Genomic DNA, 18,187 nt, shown 5'->3' with positions numbered 1-18,187 from the left:
GTTTCGTTACCTACTATGGACTTTAACTCATGACGATGAACATTTTTTGTTTGTTTATTATTATTTCAGTGGTTACGGATCTTCACCACCCTACTCCCAGATGGACAGAGAACACAGCTCAAGAACAAGTGCAAAGGCCCTTTATGGTATGTACGGCTATGTGATGGGTGCTGTCTATGTCTCACTCCTGAGAGGTTTGCATGTTTTAAGGTTACTGTTCAAACGCTTAACTGGTTGGAACATTTAAAATGACAGAGCTAGCTAGGTAATGGCCGTTTTAGAATCTTTACATAGCCAGAGCTATGAGCTCTTCCTTCTTCATATGTCCTGTGGCTGAAATGTACTGAGAGCTTTAAGAAGGTCAGTGCTGGGTACTGAGGCCTCAAGTGGGATCCCCCTCTGTGCTATTTGCAATGTGCTCTGTGTGCTGCTCTTTGTGGCTAAGTAGGCTGATGACTGAGCGCTCCTGAGTGATGCACCTTTTCCCAGGTGGCTTTGACCTCATTATGTAGCCAAGGATAATCTTGAACTATGAATTCTCCTCCCTCTACCTCCTGAGTCCTAACCTTTGCGGTCATATGCCACCATGTCCCATTTGTTTTGTCCTTGGGACTGACGCCAGGGCTTTGTGCATGCTAGACACCACTCTACCCATGAACTACAACCTCAGCCCTGCTTACTATTTTTTTTTTTTATAGCTAAAGTATACTACCAGCTTCTGAAAATGAAATTGAAGACTCTTGAGGCATGCACATACACTAGGGAAGGTTAATGTTTGTAGAGGATTTGTATGGCCTTTCCTTATTGTATAGCAATAAATAAATCAAGATAAAAACATGATTGGTAGCCAGATTCCCATGGCCAAGCAGAGTCCTACCACAGAGTGACTGAGTGACCTTGAGCAAGTGACTTCACCTGCTTGTACCTTGTTTTGCTCATCTTTCCCAGGTTGCTATCTGGAAACACTGTAATGAGAACTAAATAAATTAGAGTACACTGTTTCCAAAGTAGTGTAGGAGCAGACACCGCTGTAAATATTTCCTATCATTAGGCTTATCATCATTGTTACTGTGTATTATAGGAAAAATAGCATTTTCTAAATTTGGGAATTATTATACATTGCTAGGTTTATGAGTTTGGTGGTAAGACTCACCAGTCCTAAAGTTTACTGATTTGTTTTGACCTATATTAGTGAGTTGACTTTACAACTCAAGTCATGCATTCATAAAATGGATTTACTTCCACATATAAATGTGTTTTTCAGTGGCTATGAGAATGTCAGTAATGCTGCTCTTAATTTTCTGTGTATTATAATTGAGACCTTTTTTATTATTAAGTTGACTCTTTGACAGTCGTGTACATGTCTATAATGTATTCTGGTCATTCCACCCCCTTTTCCCTCCCATCTCTATCCTCCACACTCCCTAGATGTCCTTTCCCCAGGTCTATGTCTTTGGTTGTTTTGTTTAGTTTAACCAGAGCCATTCACATGAATTGGAACTATCCGCTGGAGCCTGCTGCAGTCACCAGTGGATGTGCGATAGAAGGCAGTGACTCCACATCTCCCCAGATTTATTGGGAGCCAGCAGTTTATTAGTGAGGGCTGAGTTCCCCCGAGTCCCTCCTCCATCCATGCCGGACTGTTGACAGGCCTGTTCTTGTGCAGACTCAGTGCAGTCGGTAGCAGTTGCCATGAGTCTGTGATTGCAGTGGCCGTGTCTTTCACAGGAGATGGAGTTGGATGGCATTTCACAGTGCTTTTCTCTGCCATCCACATCTTACATTTCTTCCTTTCCCTTTCCCACGAGGTTCCCTGAGCCTTTCAGGATGTGGCTTGTATAAAGCTGAACAGTAGCCCATCCTTGCTCTCAGCCCCTTGAGCTGCTGGGAGCCTATTCATTGGAAAAGGAGGTTCCTCTGATTTTTCAGAGTGCCATGTGTCTGTGGGTAATAACCACATTGGGACATTCTTACCACAGCTTAGTCACTTGTGGCTTGTATATAGAGGGTGCATTCAGCACCTACTTATTTTGTGATAAATATGTGTTCAGAATAGGACCAGTAGTAATGTCTGATCCAAGGGTCTTGTAGTGTGGAGACTGGCTTGAAGGATGAAATGGTTTTTGTAAGGATTAAATAATCCCTTCAACCTGACATTTCTAGATGGATATTTATTAAATCCATTGGTATGCTGGATCATCATCATCATCATCTCTGTTTCCATGAATTCCTAACTCAGTTCAAAGATAAATGACAGATTGTCATTGCTAGTGTGAGCTTTGGTGAGATAGACTAGCAGGAACTGTTTCTTAACATATATGACCACATATCCAAGTTGAACCAAGGGGATGTGAACAACTGAACCACTTAAATACAGACACAGACAGAAACACACACACACACACACACACACATATATATAGAGAGAGAGAGAGAGAGAGAGAGAGAGAGAGAGAGAGAGAGAGAGAGAGAGAGAGAACAATAAGTTCGAAGCCATTTTCAAGTCTTCAAGCAGAAGAGAGCCCAGGAATGCATTATTGGGTTCACTTCTGAGTTCTATTAGCCCTTAAAAGGCTCCCGCATGCTGCCCCCTAAGCAGAAAGAGAAAGAACACTATCAAACTCTTTTTATGAAGTCAGTATTATTCTGATAATAAAATTGGAGAAGGACATAACAGAAATGGAACTATAAATCAGTTCCCTTGATGAACATAGATCCAGAAATTCTCAATAAAATACTTGCCAAATAGAATTCAGCAGCACAGTGAAAATATCCTAACCCATGGCTATGTTGGTTCCATTTCTGAAGTGTCAGGATGTTTCATTACATGTCACCCATAAATGGAAGACAGCACATGTGCAGAGTGGGGGAGATACGTAACTATCTCAGTAGGTACAGATTAAGCCTTTATCAAAATCCACCAACGTCATTCACAGTAAGGTAAGGCAAGATAAAAGAAGGAAGGACATACATGCAACAGGAAGAAAGCAGGGAATCCTTTTGGGCTGAAAAGACCCTACTGCCTCTAAGAGTAAACTCTTACAGCAGCAGAATGCAAAATCAGTTACTCTTCTATACATCAATAATGAATATGCTGGGAAATAAGTTGGGAAAATAATCCCACTAGCAATGTCCTCACAGATAAAAGTAAATAGCCAAGATCACTAAAGCAGGCAAGTGAACAACTTCTACAATGAAAACTTTAAGGCACTGAAGAAAAAAACATTGAAGAAGGCATTAGAAGACATTCCATGTTCATAGATTGGCAGAATTATTGTTGGGAATGTACCTAAAGCATCGTTGAATTCACTTCAATCCCCATCCAGACTCCAACGTCATTCTTCAAAGACATGGAAGAGATAATCCTAAGATGTATATGGAAGCACCAAAGGCTCCAAGTAGACCAAGCAGTCCTGAGGAAAAAAAATCCAGCTAGAGATAATGCAATTCTCGAATTCAAATTATACTATAGAGCCATAGTAACAAATCCAGACATGTGACCCAATGGAGTAGAATAAAAAAACCAGAGGTAAATCCCACAGGGCTACAGTGATCTGAGTCTCAACAAAGATACCCAAAGTATACATTGTAGTTAAGATAGCCTCTTGTCAAATGTTGCTGAGAAACCTGTCTATCCCTATATAGAAGAAAAGTATGGTAGTAAAGGCTAACAAAATATTAATTAAATTTACTACTAAATATACCACAGATGTATTACTATATAAGGTACTATAAATATAGTAATATAATATTAATTCTAGTCAAATAAAATATTCATGGGAAAGTTTTTCAAGTCTGCTTGGATGCCAGAAAGTACATAGCAGTTTTGCTTGATGGGGTGTGGCCAGCAGGGGCGTGGCTAGCAGAGCATGGCTAGCAGGGGCGTGGTCAGCAGGGTTTCACAGAGGGCCTGAGCCTTGAACCATGCTCTGAGAAGTCCATTATAGTATTTTTCAGACGATATAGGCGAGAGTATGTGGATATTATAAAAAAAAAAAAAAAAAAAAAAGCAGTGTGAATCTAATGTACACAATCACACAATCAGCCCATGAAGGCGGCTTCTATTTGACTTGTTCACCGCAGGCTTCCCTGTGCTTAGTGATTAGCATAACCAACTTAGTCATTAGCATAACCTCTGCTCAATAACTACTTGTAAAATGGATATAAAGAATGAATGAACTGCTAGGAGCTTGGTGGTAACAGGAGAATGCAAAGTAATGCCTTCAGAAATAAGATGAGAAAGAACGAATACCTACCATGTCAAGAAGATTCCTAATTTGTGGGGCAGAGCCATGGCTCGGCAGGTGCAAGCTCCCGGCCACGCCCGAGGATCTGAGTTTGATCCTGGGGATCTACACGGTGACTGGAGAAAATGGGCTTCTCCAGCTGGCCTCTGACTGTTACCCTTGCCACCACTCTCCCTTTATGTGCACAAGAACTTTTAAGGTTTAATAATGATGTGGGGCACTATTTTAAAGTAGCACGTGACCTTCAATGTCTTTCATTCACTAAAGACAGGTCACTATGTCTCGGGTTAGGCTGTGACAAAGCAAGTGAATCAGAAGTTTCAGTAATATGAACAAGGTAGACGCCCTGGGACTGGAAAGGTGGCCCAGGGATCAAGAGCACTTGCTGCTCTTGCAGAGGACCCAGCTTCAATTCCCAGGACCCACGTACTGGCTCACAGCCACTCCAATACCAAGAGATCCTCCTCTAGGCTGTGCAGGCATGAGGCACGTATGTGGTACTGTTGTTTCACCTATGGGAAACTTTTTCCTGGGGAGATGCAGCACACATGTCTATGCACACCAGATAGGGATCCTACGCCAGACCAAAGTGCAGATACTACCATCGAAATCCAGCTTGGGGAACCATGAGTTTTACTGAGGTCACTTACAGGAATATGGGTGAGGGGGGTCATTTACAGAAGCAGAAATAACTCAAAGAGCTTTATAACCAAAGCCCACACCAGCATGCTTGACAGTTTACCAAGGTGGGAACCTGGAGCACACTGCACAGCCTGCAAGTGACTCAAGTTGAAATGTCCTTTCCTCAGCTGATCTAAACCTCTTCCGGGCAGTTTAGCTAGTCTCTGCTTCTTCCAGTCAGCTGGTCTGGTCTCACAGGCATCTTTGCAGCTCAGCTTTGCTCCTCTGAGAGTGACTCTGAACCTTTATTGCTTACTTTGATAGGGAGGGGCCTAGCAAATCTGGTCAGTTTCAGGGACTTCCTGAGCTTTTTAGAGTTTTTGCTGATTGTATTTTGTTGCTGTTGCTAAAGAATACAGCCATATAAACCGTAGCGTTTAGCTTTATTTAGATAAAGACATTACCCACAGCTGCTCTTTGTTGTGTTTTCTGATTAATTGTCTTACTTTTAGAGAATGAAAAATTGAAAGTTTTCAGTCTCAACTGCTGTGTCTGAATTTTAACCCTTTGAAATGTTGCCATCTAGAGCAAAAAAAGATGCCAGGACCAATGCCAATTTATCTGAGGAGGTGCAGTTGTACAAACTAAACAGTTAAGTGAAATTGTAGTTTCTGACCCCAAAGTTGGCTGGTAGTTTGTGTAAGAGCATATTAGCTTAGTGCTAAGATGACCTGCTAAGAACTTTTCTCATTGGTTATTGAATCTAATCTGTCAGAATATGTTTGTGTGTTTTGCTCCATGGGATTAAGCCTAGGAGAAAAAAAAAGAAAAGAAAAGAAAAAAAGAAATACAGCTAGTGTTATCCAAAGAAAATCCTAGGTATGATTTTATTTTGAGACAGAGAAGAAAGTGGGGAGGGGGAAGAAAGCAGAAAGGATGATGGAGAGATGCTGGGTTTTGTAAGGGGAGTTGAGAAACGCAAAACTCCACACGTAGCTTTATTTATTGGTTAATGTGTCATTTGTCTGTTCTTGCATCCTAACACGAATGGCAGCGTTGACTCTCGGGGCACACTGCAGACAAGGTGGTGTTTTCATGGGTTCTGGAGTAGAAGCTTATATCCCAAGCTCCACATCCCAGAGGGTCCGGGAGCCTTATAAACCCCAGCGGCCCGATGAACCCTAGTCTAGTACAGGGGAATTTTTAGGATGGGGCCCACAAAGTGGCTTTAGCAAACCACAGTCATAGGCAGCCAAGGATCAGAACCAGTGTTAGAGAAAGGACTGGTTTTCTGTGGCTTCCTCTTGATAGCTTCATTGAAGGCCTCCATTCACGCTTCTCTTCTCAAGCTGTTGCAGAGCTTTGTAAGGTTTCCAGCTTAGGAGCCAGAATGCTATTTACCACTGAACCTAGACGTGCATAGGATTCTCATCAAAAGACACTATAATTGACTTTCAGGTGTGTCCTTTCAAACTTGCCTATTAAAATTTAATAGTGAACTGTATCTCTTGACTTTATATCACCTGAATGATATTCTTTCTAAATCATTTTTATGACATTAATATATTTTAGGGTCCTTTGAAGGTACTTTTCAGTGGCATACATCTTATTCATTGTGAAGCATGGTACAAAAAAAAAGAAAGAAAGAAAAGAAAAAATCAAGTTAGAAATATTAGGGACAATAGCTCACCATCTGGTGGTCAGAGGGATCAGTGGCCATCATGTTAATCATTTTCTGCTCCTGTAAATTATGTCTTCTTGGGGTTAAGATACTGTGTGTTCTGACACCTGGGGGGTACACTTTCTCTTCTTCTTTGTAACACAAACCTCGTGCAATATTCTGGCCCTTCACCTGTGTTTGCTAATCATTTTTATCTGGAAGACCCCGTCAAGCATTCGAACATCTTGGAGCCACCATATCACCTCGTCATCGGGTACCATGGCAATCGAGGCCATGTCCTCTGCTATCCACAGGTCAGATCAGAGGACGACAGCCACTCTCCTGCTCCGGAGAGTTGAGTGAGAAGCTGAGGAACCTGTCATTTCGAAGTAGTGCTCTTGCCAGATGTCCTCATGAGTTATGCATTGTGTCCCATGTGTATCAGAGGGTTTTCCCAAGAACAGGCGTCCACATATTAGTAACTCACATTGATCCTCGGCGAGTAGAAAAGCTGCTTGCTTTACATGTGAGATATAGTTACAAGGGAAACTGGGGGCTTCAAATGCTGGGGAAAACTGTAGGAGAAGCCAGCTCTTTCTTTTGACCACATTATTTTGGTAGGAACAGACGGAGCGTACTTCTTCAGATCGTCATCCAAACAAAAAAAGAAAGGTAGCCAAGGTTGAACTGTGTGTGGTGGTGTGCTTTTGCTGAATCATTTTAGTGCTGCAAACGCAAAACCAGAATAGACCACATCGCTGTGAGCTCAATGCAAGGGGTGTCAAGAGGAGCACGGGGTCTTCCGGATAAATATAAGTGGGAAGATCCTTGTTTCCATATATTTGTAAATCCGTCATTCATCGTGTTTTTAAAAACATTCGATTCTACTGTTTAGGGTCTGAATATCTAATTTATACTTTTCTGCTTGGTCTTCAAGTTTTGCAGACCCTTTCAGTGTAGGGGCGCCTAAGAGTAGAAAGAAACATGTTTATAGTTAGAAAATGCTGGCTGATAGAAAATACATGCCTATTGTTTATCTATAGATATACATATATTTTTATATATGAATATATATCATAAATATGTCATATGACATCTCTATGTATCCATGTATCTATCCATCCATATATATACATATACATATATACATATATACATACATACACATATATGTATATACACACACATATATACATATGTATACACACACATATATATGTGTGTGTGTGGATGGATAAATACATATGACATATTTTCCACATGTACACTCCTACGTACACAACCTAAGATGAATGTTTAAGTTTGCCAAAGCTTTAAGGCTTTAGGCTACTTTACATTTAACTTGTTTAACCTAGTATTTTGCAGTAAATTCTCCAAGACCCGGAACATTAATAATCTTACCTAAACCTAGTTTCTTACTTAGGGATAAACTCAAAGCTAGATTTAGAAGCAAGGAGTCCCCTGATAACACAAGGTTCTTTCCATCCAAGAATTCTGCCCGAGAAGAAATAAAGCAATCCTGACTTTCCAAATCAGTCCCTTGCTTGGAAATTAACAAATATCAAATATTGATAATTTAAAAAAAATTTTATTTTTGCTTTTGCAGTATCTTAAAAAGAAAGGCCCCTTCTGCCTGTTGAGTGGTTGGATGCAGCCGCTGCTTCCTTAGCTGCCTCCTTTTCCCTTCTAGTTTGTGTCTGTCATTCTGAGTCTCTCGTTTGTGTATTCTCTTGATGTGTGACCGTGGTTAATATTGGTGACAATCCTCGTGTTTGAATCAGTATGGAATCCCCTCTCACATCGTCCCCCATTTGGATGTTGTGAAAGGAGGTCCTCCTGGTGTCTGTGTTAGCAGGGCATCCCCTTTATGCAGTACAGTAACTATGACAGCATCTGCTCTTGTGTTTTGACCTAAGTGCAACAACAGATGAAATTTGGAAACTTTAAAAAAAAAACATTTTATAAATAGTAGGTTCCTGATTAATAAAACCCTATACATTAGACGACTTTTTCCCTCTTAGACCACTTACAGTGTAGGAGCTGCTAGAGGGTTGGCTTTGTGGTTAAATGTGTGCATTGTCCTTGTGGACAGTCAGAGTTCAGTTCCCAGCACTTACACTGGACAGGTCCCAACTGCCTGTACTCGCAGAGGATGCTGCAGAGGATCCAGCTCTTCTTTGGGCTCTGGCATGGATTCTCACTCACATACCTGCATACATACAATTTTAAAAATTCTTTAAAACCTAGGAAATTTATAATCTTGACCTTTGGAACCCAAGGACTTAAGTTGGGCCCAAAGGTTCCTGCGCACCGTTAGTTTTTCTCATGACCTTGGGCTGGCCTGTGAGTAATGAGTACTTTCAGACAGAATTCACAGTGGGGACTTGACAGCTACCGCATTCATATGTGAGGTAGACTTGCTTCAGAGGTGCCGTGTGACTCCAACCTATGAACTCAAGCCATGAGTAGATAAATAATGGCTTCTCAACACTTACCTTTCAGAACAAAGGAAGAACTATGCCCGAGACAGTGTCAGCAGTGTGTCGGACGTGTCCCAGTACCGCGTGGAAGTAAGAAGCTTTGCTCTTGCCAATACTGATTGTGACTCTCAAGGAACATACAAATTAGGAGCAAAATAAGAGCTGTGTTTCTTTTCATTTAAATAGGATGTGTTTTAAGTTGTATGGGCCTTCCTTTAAGATGTTTTCTTTCTTTTGTGAAACTGAGATGCTACAGGTGAGAATTTGTGTTTCAAAATAGATTGAAATAATAACGTATTTGCTGGCCATTGTGAGCCCAATTAAAACAGGAGAAAGGCTTCCGTTTCACACTGTCATTAAGCTATGATGCACCAAGCAGCTCTGTTTTATATTTAGTTTTATCTGGTGTCATCACTAGCTTTCATTAAACCCTAGTTTCTATTTTAGTTTGTAAGATATTTGCTCTTAATTGGAATCACAACGACCCCTGTTTATAGCGGAAAACATGTAAGCAGGGACGTCATCTTTAAGTTGCTGTTTTCAGTTTGTTGCTCATCTCAAGCATGCTTAATTAAAACTGAACCACTGTTTTTCAGTAAAGTGTTTTCAGGAGAGGGCAAATGGGTCAGTTGTTAGAGACCAGAACCCTAGCTGAGGCTCCGAGTGGCTGTCCAGGTTGTAGCTGCCTCTGGACATTCTGTTTTCCTGTGCAGCATTGAAATAGCTCTCTGAGTAACAGGGGTGGGGTCATTAATGTAAGGAAATGCTATTTATGTTTCATTGCTAAGAACTTGTCTTAATACTATGCTGTTGCAGCCCCACATGACACAGCATGACACAGGTTCAGTGATTATACAAATCAAGGCATTGTTTTCTGTGTTCAACAAAAAAAAAGGCCACTCAACTCCACCCTGTCAGTGGAGTAACTGAGGTTGTTGTAGTGTGTTGTGTCAAGCCTTTGGTTCTTCTAACTGACTTCTGTTATGCAAATTATTCCTCCTTTTGGAAAATACCTATGGAGAGGGTTTTATTTGTATGTTCAAAGTTTTTCTTTTCTGCCCCCCCCCTTTTTTTTTTTGAACATCATAAGCACTTGACCACCTTCGTGCTGGATCGGAAAGATGCAATGATCACTGTCGAGGATGGAATAAGAAAGCTGAAGTTGCTGGATGCCAAGGGCAAAGTGTGGACTCAAGATATGATTCTCCAAGTGGATGACAGAGCTGTGAGCCTGATTGACTTAGAGTCAAAGGCAAGTCGGGGAGGTTTATGCCACTTTACCCTTCAAGAGTTCACCACCAATACCAACGTGTGCAGTCAGGACAGAGTCTTGGGACACAAGTGATGGTTTAACACTGTCAAATATTTACTCATTTTATACAGAATGAATTGGAGAATTTTCCTCTAAACACAATCTCGCATTGTCAAGCAGTGGTGCATGCATGCAGCTATGACTCCATTCTCGCCTTGGTATGCAAAGAGCCAACGCAGAGCAAGCCAGACCTTCACCTTTTCCAATGTGATGAGGTTAAGGTAAGAGTGCCTCAGCCTCCCATTAATTCTAGTGGTTTTTTTTTTTTTTTTTTTTTGGTGTGTGTGTGTGTGTGTGTGTGTGTGTGTGTATGTGTGTATGTGTGTTTATACACGAATGCCCAGTGAGGTCAGAAGAAGGTGAGCTGGGATTATAAATTCGAGAAGCATGATGTGGGTGCTTGGTGCCAAATTCCCATCCTTTGCAAGAACAGCAAGTGTTCCCAACTGCTGAGGCAAATCTCAGGTCCCTGTTCCTCGCTCACCCTCTTAGAGCAATATTCTGCAACTTTCAATCTTGATTATAAAGCTATCAGTTGCTAGAATTTAAGATTTTGAGAATGTGATGAAGAAAATCAGTACCTAAGTGTCTTCTATAAATTTCCAATCAGGTAAACAAAAGAGGAAATTTTATTAATTTTTTTTTAACTCAAGGTGTAGTAAAATGGGCCCTACTTGTACCATTCAGGAGGGTAAGGCAGGAGGATTGCTGCAAGGCAGAAGCCTGCTCAAAAGTATCAAACAAACATAGATACGTGTTGTTTATCTTGTTTGCAAAGTATACTGGTGTATGAAATTCTCATCAGGGGCTCTGTGTATATAATTAAAAAATAGATCATTAAAAATCATGCATTATGCTTGCTTCTGTGGCACATATACTAAATAGACAGACAGTAAGTATGCTACAATTCTCTTTTCTTCCTTGTTAACCTCGGAGCTTGTATCGATTGTTTCAGTGAGATCCTTACAATGCCCCATGGTATTGATAGGAAGATTGCCATTTAATTATGGGACTTGGAAAGTTACTCAGCATTTGTGATCCCTAAGTACCATGAGAAATAGCTGGGCAGAGTTAGCAAGAATAATAAACTTGAGACCCCCAAATCTATGTTTCACAGTCCACGTAATTTATCAATGATGATAATTTATTGAACCTTAGAATTTATCTCCAACATTTAGATAGCTTTATTTTCTGAGCTGGTGTCTTTAAAAGAGAAATTTCCTTCGGTTGATTGGCGCCTGTCTTAGTTTCTTTCCTGTGGCTGTTATAGAACACTGACCAAAATCCACTTAGGAGAGGAGAGGGTTTATTTGAGTTGATAGAACCAGAGGGACAGGAGTCTGTCCTGGTGGGTAGTCATGGCAACACACAGCAGGCATGGTAGCAGGAGCAAGGAGCAGAGAGAGCCAACTGAAAGTGGCCATAGACTTTTAATCTCAAAGCTCTTCCCCAGTGAGCACCCTATGGGCGGGNGGGGGGGGGGAGTGGGGGACAGGGACCCAGTGTTCAAAACCAGGGAATGGAGGGACAGTTCTCACTCTGGCCACCTTTGTCTCCTCCTAGAGCACTGGGTTACTTGTGACTTTTATCTTGTAGAGACATTTTAGACCAGCACAAGAAACCCACTTGATCTCATCAGCGTTTCTTTGACATTAAACCATGGCAGATGCAGATTATCTTTAACAATATAGTCTGTAATTTTTCCTAATTTCAAAGTATCCCACAGATGATTATAATAAAAGTCTTACTTGAAAGAACTGTGCTATTTAAGTAACGTATAGCTTGAAATTCATCAGCTTTTTACAGACTATAATTTTTTGAATTCCTTAACTATTTTAATGATTTTTGAGGATTTAGATATGTTAAAGCAAAAAAATGTTGAAGTGGATATTTTGTTCTGAAAAAAAGTAAAATTTTATTAATGGATTTTGGTTCTTTAATTTTTGTACTTATTTATTGAAGAGGGATATCATGTACGGAGGTCGGAGGGCAACTTGTAGGAATTGGTTATCACCTTCTACCATGGGAATTCCAGGGATCAAACTCAGGTCCTGAGGCTTAACAGCAAATGTCCTCAACCGGGAGCCATCTTGTTGGCCCAGTTCAGAGACTTACAAACCAATGAAAAATACTGAGTCAAAAGGCATTTAAATGTTGTGTTTGTATCCCTGCTTTTAAGTCTGATTTAAGTGTGAGTTACTGTAAAGGTTCCAGACGTCAGCCTCTGCGATATGGAATGAAGGGCTTTCCTTCTCTAGGGGACCATGACCACGATGCCTCCATGTGAATTTCCTGGACAATGCTCTGTACTCACCATAGCTCAGACCACTAAAAATGAGGAAACACACTCACCCTCTGTGCCGCATTTCTTTTCATGAGGCCTGCATTCCTTGCTAATTTAAAAATGCAAGTGCCTTGATACTGTGATTTGTAACTAGTCTGTGTGTAGAACATCTTGTGATAACAGTTTTTGAGTGTAACTTTTTATCATGGGATGCTACATGGTGCATTTGCCTCCTTTAGCGATGGCAACATTTTTCATAGAAGTTCAAGGTTCTAGACACCTCCAGTTTTAATCTTCTATAAAATAGAGGACTTTGGCCTTAGTTGACCATCTGGAATGTGTTGGGCTAGAATGTTCTAAGGAAGCAACACTGTACTGGGGTCCATTGCAGTGTTACCTCACCATGAACATGATGTAGGCCAGGCTACTTCTCCTAGTTTCCCTCAGAGAATTAACTAGAAAGGAGATTAAACAAGGGCTGGGGAGACTGTTTGGTGGATAAACTGCAGTTGAAATCCCCAGAACCTATGTCAAGCCAGCTGTGATGGTACGTATCTATCATCCTCACAACAGCTCCAGAGAGATGGAATGCAGAGACAGGAGAATTTCTCAGAGCTCCAGACCAGCTGGACCAGCTTATGTAGGGGTAATCAGCAAAGGGCCTTGCCTCTGGCAAGGTGAAAGGTGAAAAACATCACCTGAGGTTGTCCTCTGACTTCCTTTTATGTAATCAGTGTTCATATATGGGTGGTCACATGTATGCTTGTGTGTGTCCGTGTGCACGTGTGCACTTTCTCTCACACTATATGATCTTGAGGTCTCCCATCAGTTTTTATACTCACCAGTGCTGACTGTTAAAGAATGTGTGACTCATATAGCTGAGAAAAATGTACATAATTACACAGAGCACACAAGCCCAAAAATAGGAGATAAATACATGAGCAACATCCTCATATACAGTGATAATTACAGACTACAGATAAATTTCATAACAAAGAAAAATTGACACCTCATCTACAAAACTCACTTGAATTCCCAAGAAAATCTAATCGTTGGACTTGTTGGGAATATGATGGGAAAATTTGTGGTGGCAGATAGTTAATTTTTACCTGAAATAGAAAAATAAAGTGATTATCAAAACGGATACAATATAGAATTGAGACTCAGCCTATGAATGTACTGCTGAGTGAGTTTTCCATCCCAGTGGCAAACCATCGAGCTGAGCAACTTGCAAAGAGAGAAGGTCTGTTTTCCTAATGGCTTTGAAGTTCCATGGTTATTTGGGACATGGCCTTTGGGCCTGCAGTGGGAAAGTCTATGGTAGTAGGAAGAGTGTGGTAGAATTGCTGTTCACTTCATGGGAAGCAGGAAGTGATAAGAGAGAGGCAGGAAGTATCTGGCAATCCCAGTGTCATGTAAGAGCAAAGCGCAATGTCTTCCTTCCACGACCTCCCTTTTGAAGGCTGGAACGCGGCCTTCACCATGCATCTATCCAGGGATACTGCAGACGCTAACCTAGGAGAAGGTTTGCCTTAAGCTCTGGTGTCTCTGTAGGGCCGGGCTATTGTTGGGTGAGTTACTAGGTTCCCCCTGTGGATGGGGAAAAGGGGAAAGGATCCCCCAGCCCTGCACATCCTCTCTTACATCCTTCCTCTGTGACAGAGCAGACACTCACCTGTGTCCTTTCTGCAGTTGCCATTCTCTACTGGGCTCTTGGGGAGGAATGTTTAAGTGGAATCTGGACGTAGATTAACCTTAAAAATCAACATTTGTGCCGGGCAGTGGTGGCACACACCCAATCCCGGCACTCGGGAGGCAGAGGCAGGCAGATTTCTGAGTTTGAGGCCAGCCTGGTCTACAGAGTGAGTTCCAGGACAGCCAGGGCTACAGAGAGAAACCCTGTCTCAACAAAAGAGAAAAGAAAAAGAAATCAGCATTTGAGTTCCGTCATTATAAAACACACCATTGAAAACTAGAGTCATATTTTTACGGTAGATGCTAAAAAGTCTTTCTATTTATATCACACCAAGATACTTACTGATGCAAACAGTGAATATAAATTGTATTTTCTTTCTGTCTTAATCTTTATATCAAAGCTCAGACAAGCCTATGGCCTTCTGGATAACTCATCTCTCCTTTCAGGCAAACCTAATTAGTGAAGATATTGAAAGTGCAATCAGTGACAGTAAAGGTGGGAAACAGAAGAGACGGCCGGAGGCCCTGAGGTAAGAGCATCAAATGGCATTAGCGCGTGGGATTGGATAGTATGCCTACTTTTGTTTTTTTCTTGAGGTGTAGAGAAGTTATTTTCAATGGAGGTGAATTATTCCGTTTTCTAAATTGCAACCTTTAACCACAACTTAAGCACTGGCTGCCTTGCCAGTCCATGTCTGTCCCTTCTTGTTTCTCCATGTGTCAACTCTGTCTCCCACACAGCTTCTCAGACATCTGCAGATGTCCCAGAGAGTTATAAGAAAAAGTGGGGTGTTTTAAGAGATGACCCAAGGTCTCCCCATATGCCCACAAGCTTTTCAAATATCATGTGACCTAGAGAAAAAAAAATCAATGTCGCTTCCCAGGGATTTTACTTTTTCTGTGTCTCAGGAACTTACCAGCAGACACAGCACAGCGGAGCTGGTCAGGAATTCTGATTTCCCTGACAGTTACTTCTGAGGTTGAAGGGCAAATGGCACCGGTGGGGAGCACCATTGTTAGCAGACGTGGGGATGGTAACAGCCTAGTTGGATAATTTGTTTTTAATTTTCAGGATGATTGCCAAAGCAGATCCTGGCATCCCTCCTCCTCCCAGAGCTCCTGCCCCTGTGCCACCAGGGACTGTCACACAGGTGGACGTTAGGAGTCGAGTAGCAGCCTGGTCTGCCTGGGCAGCTGACCAGGGTGACTGTAAGTACCCAGCCCTACCCCTTCTGAGCATCCACTTTGAGTTATGGGGTCATTCCTCCTTTCAGATCCTCAGGTTAATTTGCAGATTAAAGTTCACTTTAAAGAACCAAATCTTAGATGTTATAAAGTTAAGTCTTGGCTGCTGTTAAGATTATTATCCACGAGAATTCATGCCAACCATTTCATACTCTATGAGGACTACACTCATTTCTGGCTGGTTATTCGTGTAATGTCTAGGTGACTATTGCACCAGATGTCACCTTGGTCACTGTAACTTACAGAGTCACCGCTGGCAAGATTGTTTTCAACATTTCTCCCCCAGCAGCCTGAATGGCACCTTCTGAAACTATACATTCTGCAGGTAGGGACGAAGCTTCCAGCCGGGTTTCTCTATGATGCCTTATGCTGAAGTGTGCAGTGCCTTTAATGATAGGGACTTTTCATCTTGTGAGCTAAAAATTGAGACCTGAAATAAGACCTGGCTCTGTGTGTCCACATGACCGTGGAAGGTCATCCTTTGTGCTTTGGTCTCAGCTGTAAAGTGCACATAATGAACCCCCAGGTTTCTATGAATGCTAAAGCCAGTGATGCTGTCACTCTTACAGTCAGTGAACGCTGATGACTTCTGCTTTAGCAATCACATGTGTTTCCAACAATTTTCTTTGTAAATCCAAAGGTTAAATAACATGATTTTTTGAAAGACTACGATATATCTGTGCTTATTGTGAACCCAAGGTGAGTTTTGTTGGTATCGTTTTGGTGGAGGGGGGGTCTGGATAATTGTTGTTGTTGTTGTTGTGTGTGTGTGTGTGTGTTGGAGAGGTGTCAAAACTGACTTGACGTGAAGAGAAGACGTATTAAGTTAGAGATATCCTGAATAGATTTGTAGGAACGTATGTGAAATCTAATATCATTTTAAAATACAAGAATTTACACTCAGGTATTTCTGAGCTCTTACTAGATTTTGTGTAAAATACTCCTGGCATTGCCGTCTGTTACAATTACAAGGGGACAGACTTCTAGCTTACTAATTGTTCAAACAGAACTCAAGACATGGCACACAAAGTTCTGTGTGAGTGCCAGAGGGTCTTAGTTGGGAATGTCCTAAAGGAGGCTCTCTTTGCTCCCTCTGAGGGTTTCGTCAGCTCTGACTGCAGCCCCTTAGAACTCTGAGGTAGAGTAACCCTGACTTCCAAAAGTGAGTGTAGCAAAATGGTGGCAGTAGTAGCCAGGATCCCAGAATGGTTTGGAAATAAATATCTTCTGCTCAGTATGCCCCAGAAGATGTTGTGGGGTCTCTCGGAGACACCTATTCCTCCTGCGAGGCATAGTCTTCCTCCTGCGAGGCATAGTCTTCTGTGTAGCCCTGGATGTTGTGGGGATCACTATGTAGCCCAGGCTAGTCTGGTCACCCCTGCCTCAGCTTCCAGAGTGCTGTGATTGTAGTCAAGAGGCCCTACACTTGACCCCCTTTGGAGTTCCTAATGGCGGGTTCTAGTTTCGTTCCCTGCCTTCCATGGTCCACTGTACCAAGCAAGCAGCAGCCACGTGTAAAATAGCAGCCAACTGCCAAGCTTGGCTCCGTGCAGAGCTTGAACAGTTATAGCTAAAACTGGAGTTTCAAGTAGCTCAGCGGTACCTTTTTCTTTGCGCCCGTGCTCCATGTCTGGACAACGTTGGCATAAAGGAGAAATGGGCATTCCGAGTTTGCAGTGTGTCTTGTCAGTTCTCTGCACTAAACCTCGTGAGTCATGATGATGTCTCATGAGTTCCCCCTCCACTCCTTGTGATCTATGGCTCCTGCCCCAGCCATATGCCTTTGCATTTAATGTACTCTGAAATACATCGCACCAGCTGCCCAAGTTACCATAGTGCTGACTGACTCACCTCAGGAAGGAATCTGCGATGGAGGTCTCATGATCAACATTCACAATCGAGCTTTCTTGACATTTTGAATGCCTCTGAGACATGCATTCAGTATTTATCTCAAGGCATATGATTTAAGATCAGGGAGCCAAAGGCTGCGGGGTTTATGCTGGCTGACAACGACCATTGAGAAATCACTGCCCTCTCAGCACTGCTTTTATTGTGGTCACAGGGTTGGAATGTGGGGGTGGGGGGTGACTAGCAGCCCAGGCTGTGGAGACAGCTCAGTTGGTACAATGCTTGCCACACCAGCATGCTGAGCTGAATCGCATTGCCAGTGCCCAGGTAAAACAGCCAGGAAGAATGAATAGTCCGTGTCTGTAATCCCAGCTCAGCGACAGGGAAGACAAGAGATTCCTAAAGCTTGCTGGACAGCCAGAGGCATAGCCTGGCAGGCCAGTCCACCAGCTGTGCCCAGTGCTCCTGGTAACTGTGGCAAGGAGGTACCTCAGGGGCCACCAGTATCATTTTGGCTTGTTTATTCCAGAGAGCTCCCTGGCTCAGCAACTGGAATTCCTTTCTCATTGTCTTCTCATTTTCATTTCTGTATTGATAATGTCTTAACAAACACGGAAAGTCTGACGATTCTCCTTTCCTTTCAGTCGAGAAGCCCCGGCAGTACCACGAGCAAGAAGAGACGCCCGAGATGATGGCAGCCCGGATCGACAGGGATGTGGTAAGTACCACCTGAATCAGGTTTAGCTCACTGGCCCTTCTGCTTTGGGAGGAGGAGGAGGAGGAGGAGGAGGAGGA

The 18,187-nt window shown here is 42.3% G+C and overlaps 1 protein-coding gene across 6 annotated transcripts in view; it reads left to right on the top strand.

The window, feature by feature from the left end:
- Positions 1–18,187, top strand: part of Eps8 (epidermal growth factor receptor pathway substrate 8) — a 173,621-nt gene that overhangs the window by 111,140 nt on the left and 44,294 nt on the right. For all 6 annotated transcript variants that reach the window (XM_021164455.2, XM_029478488.1, XM_029478486.1 and 3 more), the window contains 7 exons: positions 70–146; positions 9,031–9,098; positions 10,099–10,260; positions 10,392–10,541; positions 14,747–14,829; positions 15,372–15,508; positions 18,037–18,110. In XM_021164455.2, the coding sequence (XP_021020114.1) occupies positions 70–146; positions 9,031–9,098; positions 10,099–10,260; positions 10,392–10,541; positions 14,747–14,829; positions 15,372–15,508; positions 18,037–18,110 (751 nt within the window). The remainder of the gene's footprint in view (positions 1–69; positions 147–9,030; positions 9,099–10,098; positions 10,261–10,391; positions 10,542–14,746; positions 14,830–15,371; positions 15,509–18,036; positions 18,111–18,187) is intronic.

The sequence above is a fragment of the Mus caroli genome, chromosome 6, assembly GCF_900094665.2.
Source record: "Mus caroli chromosome 6, CAROLI_EIJ_v1.1, whole genome shotgun sequence".
NCBI classification, from domain to species: domain Eukaryota; kingdom Metazoa; phylum Chordata; class Mammalia; order Rodentia; family Muridae; genus Mus; species Mus caroli.
The sequence above is the reverse complement of the archived record's forward strand: the minus strand, read 5'-3'. Positions and strand labels throughout refer to the sequence as shown.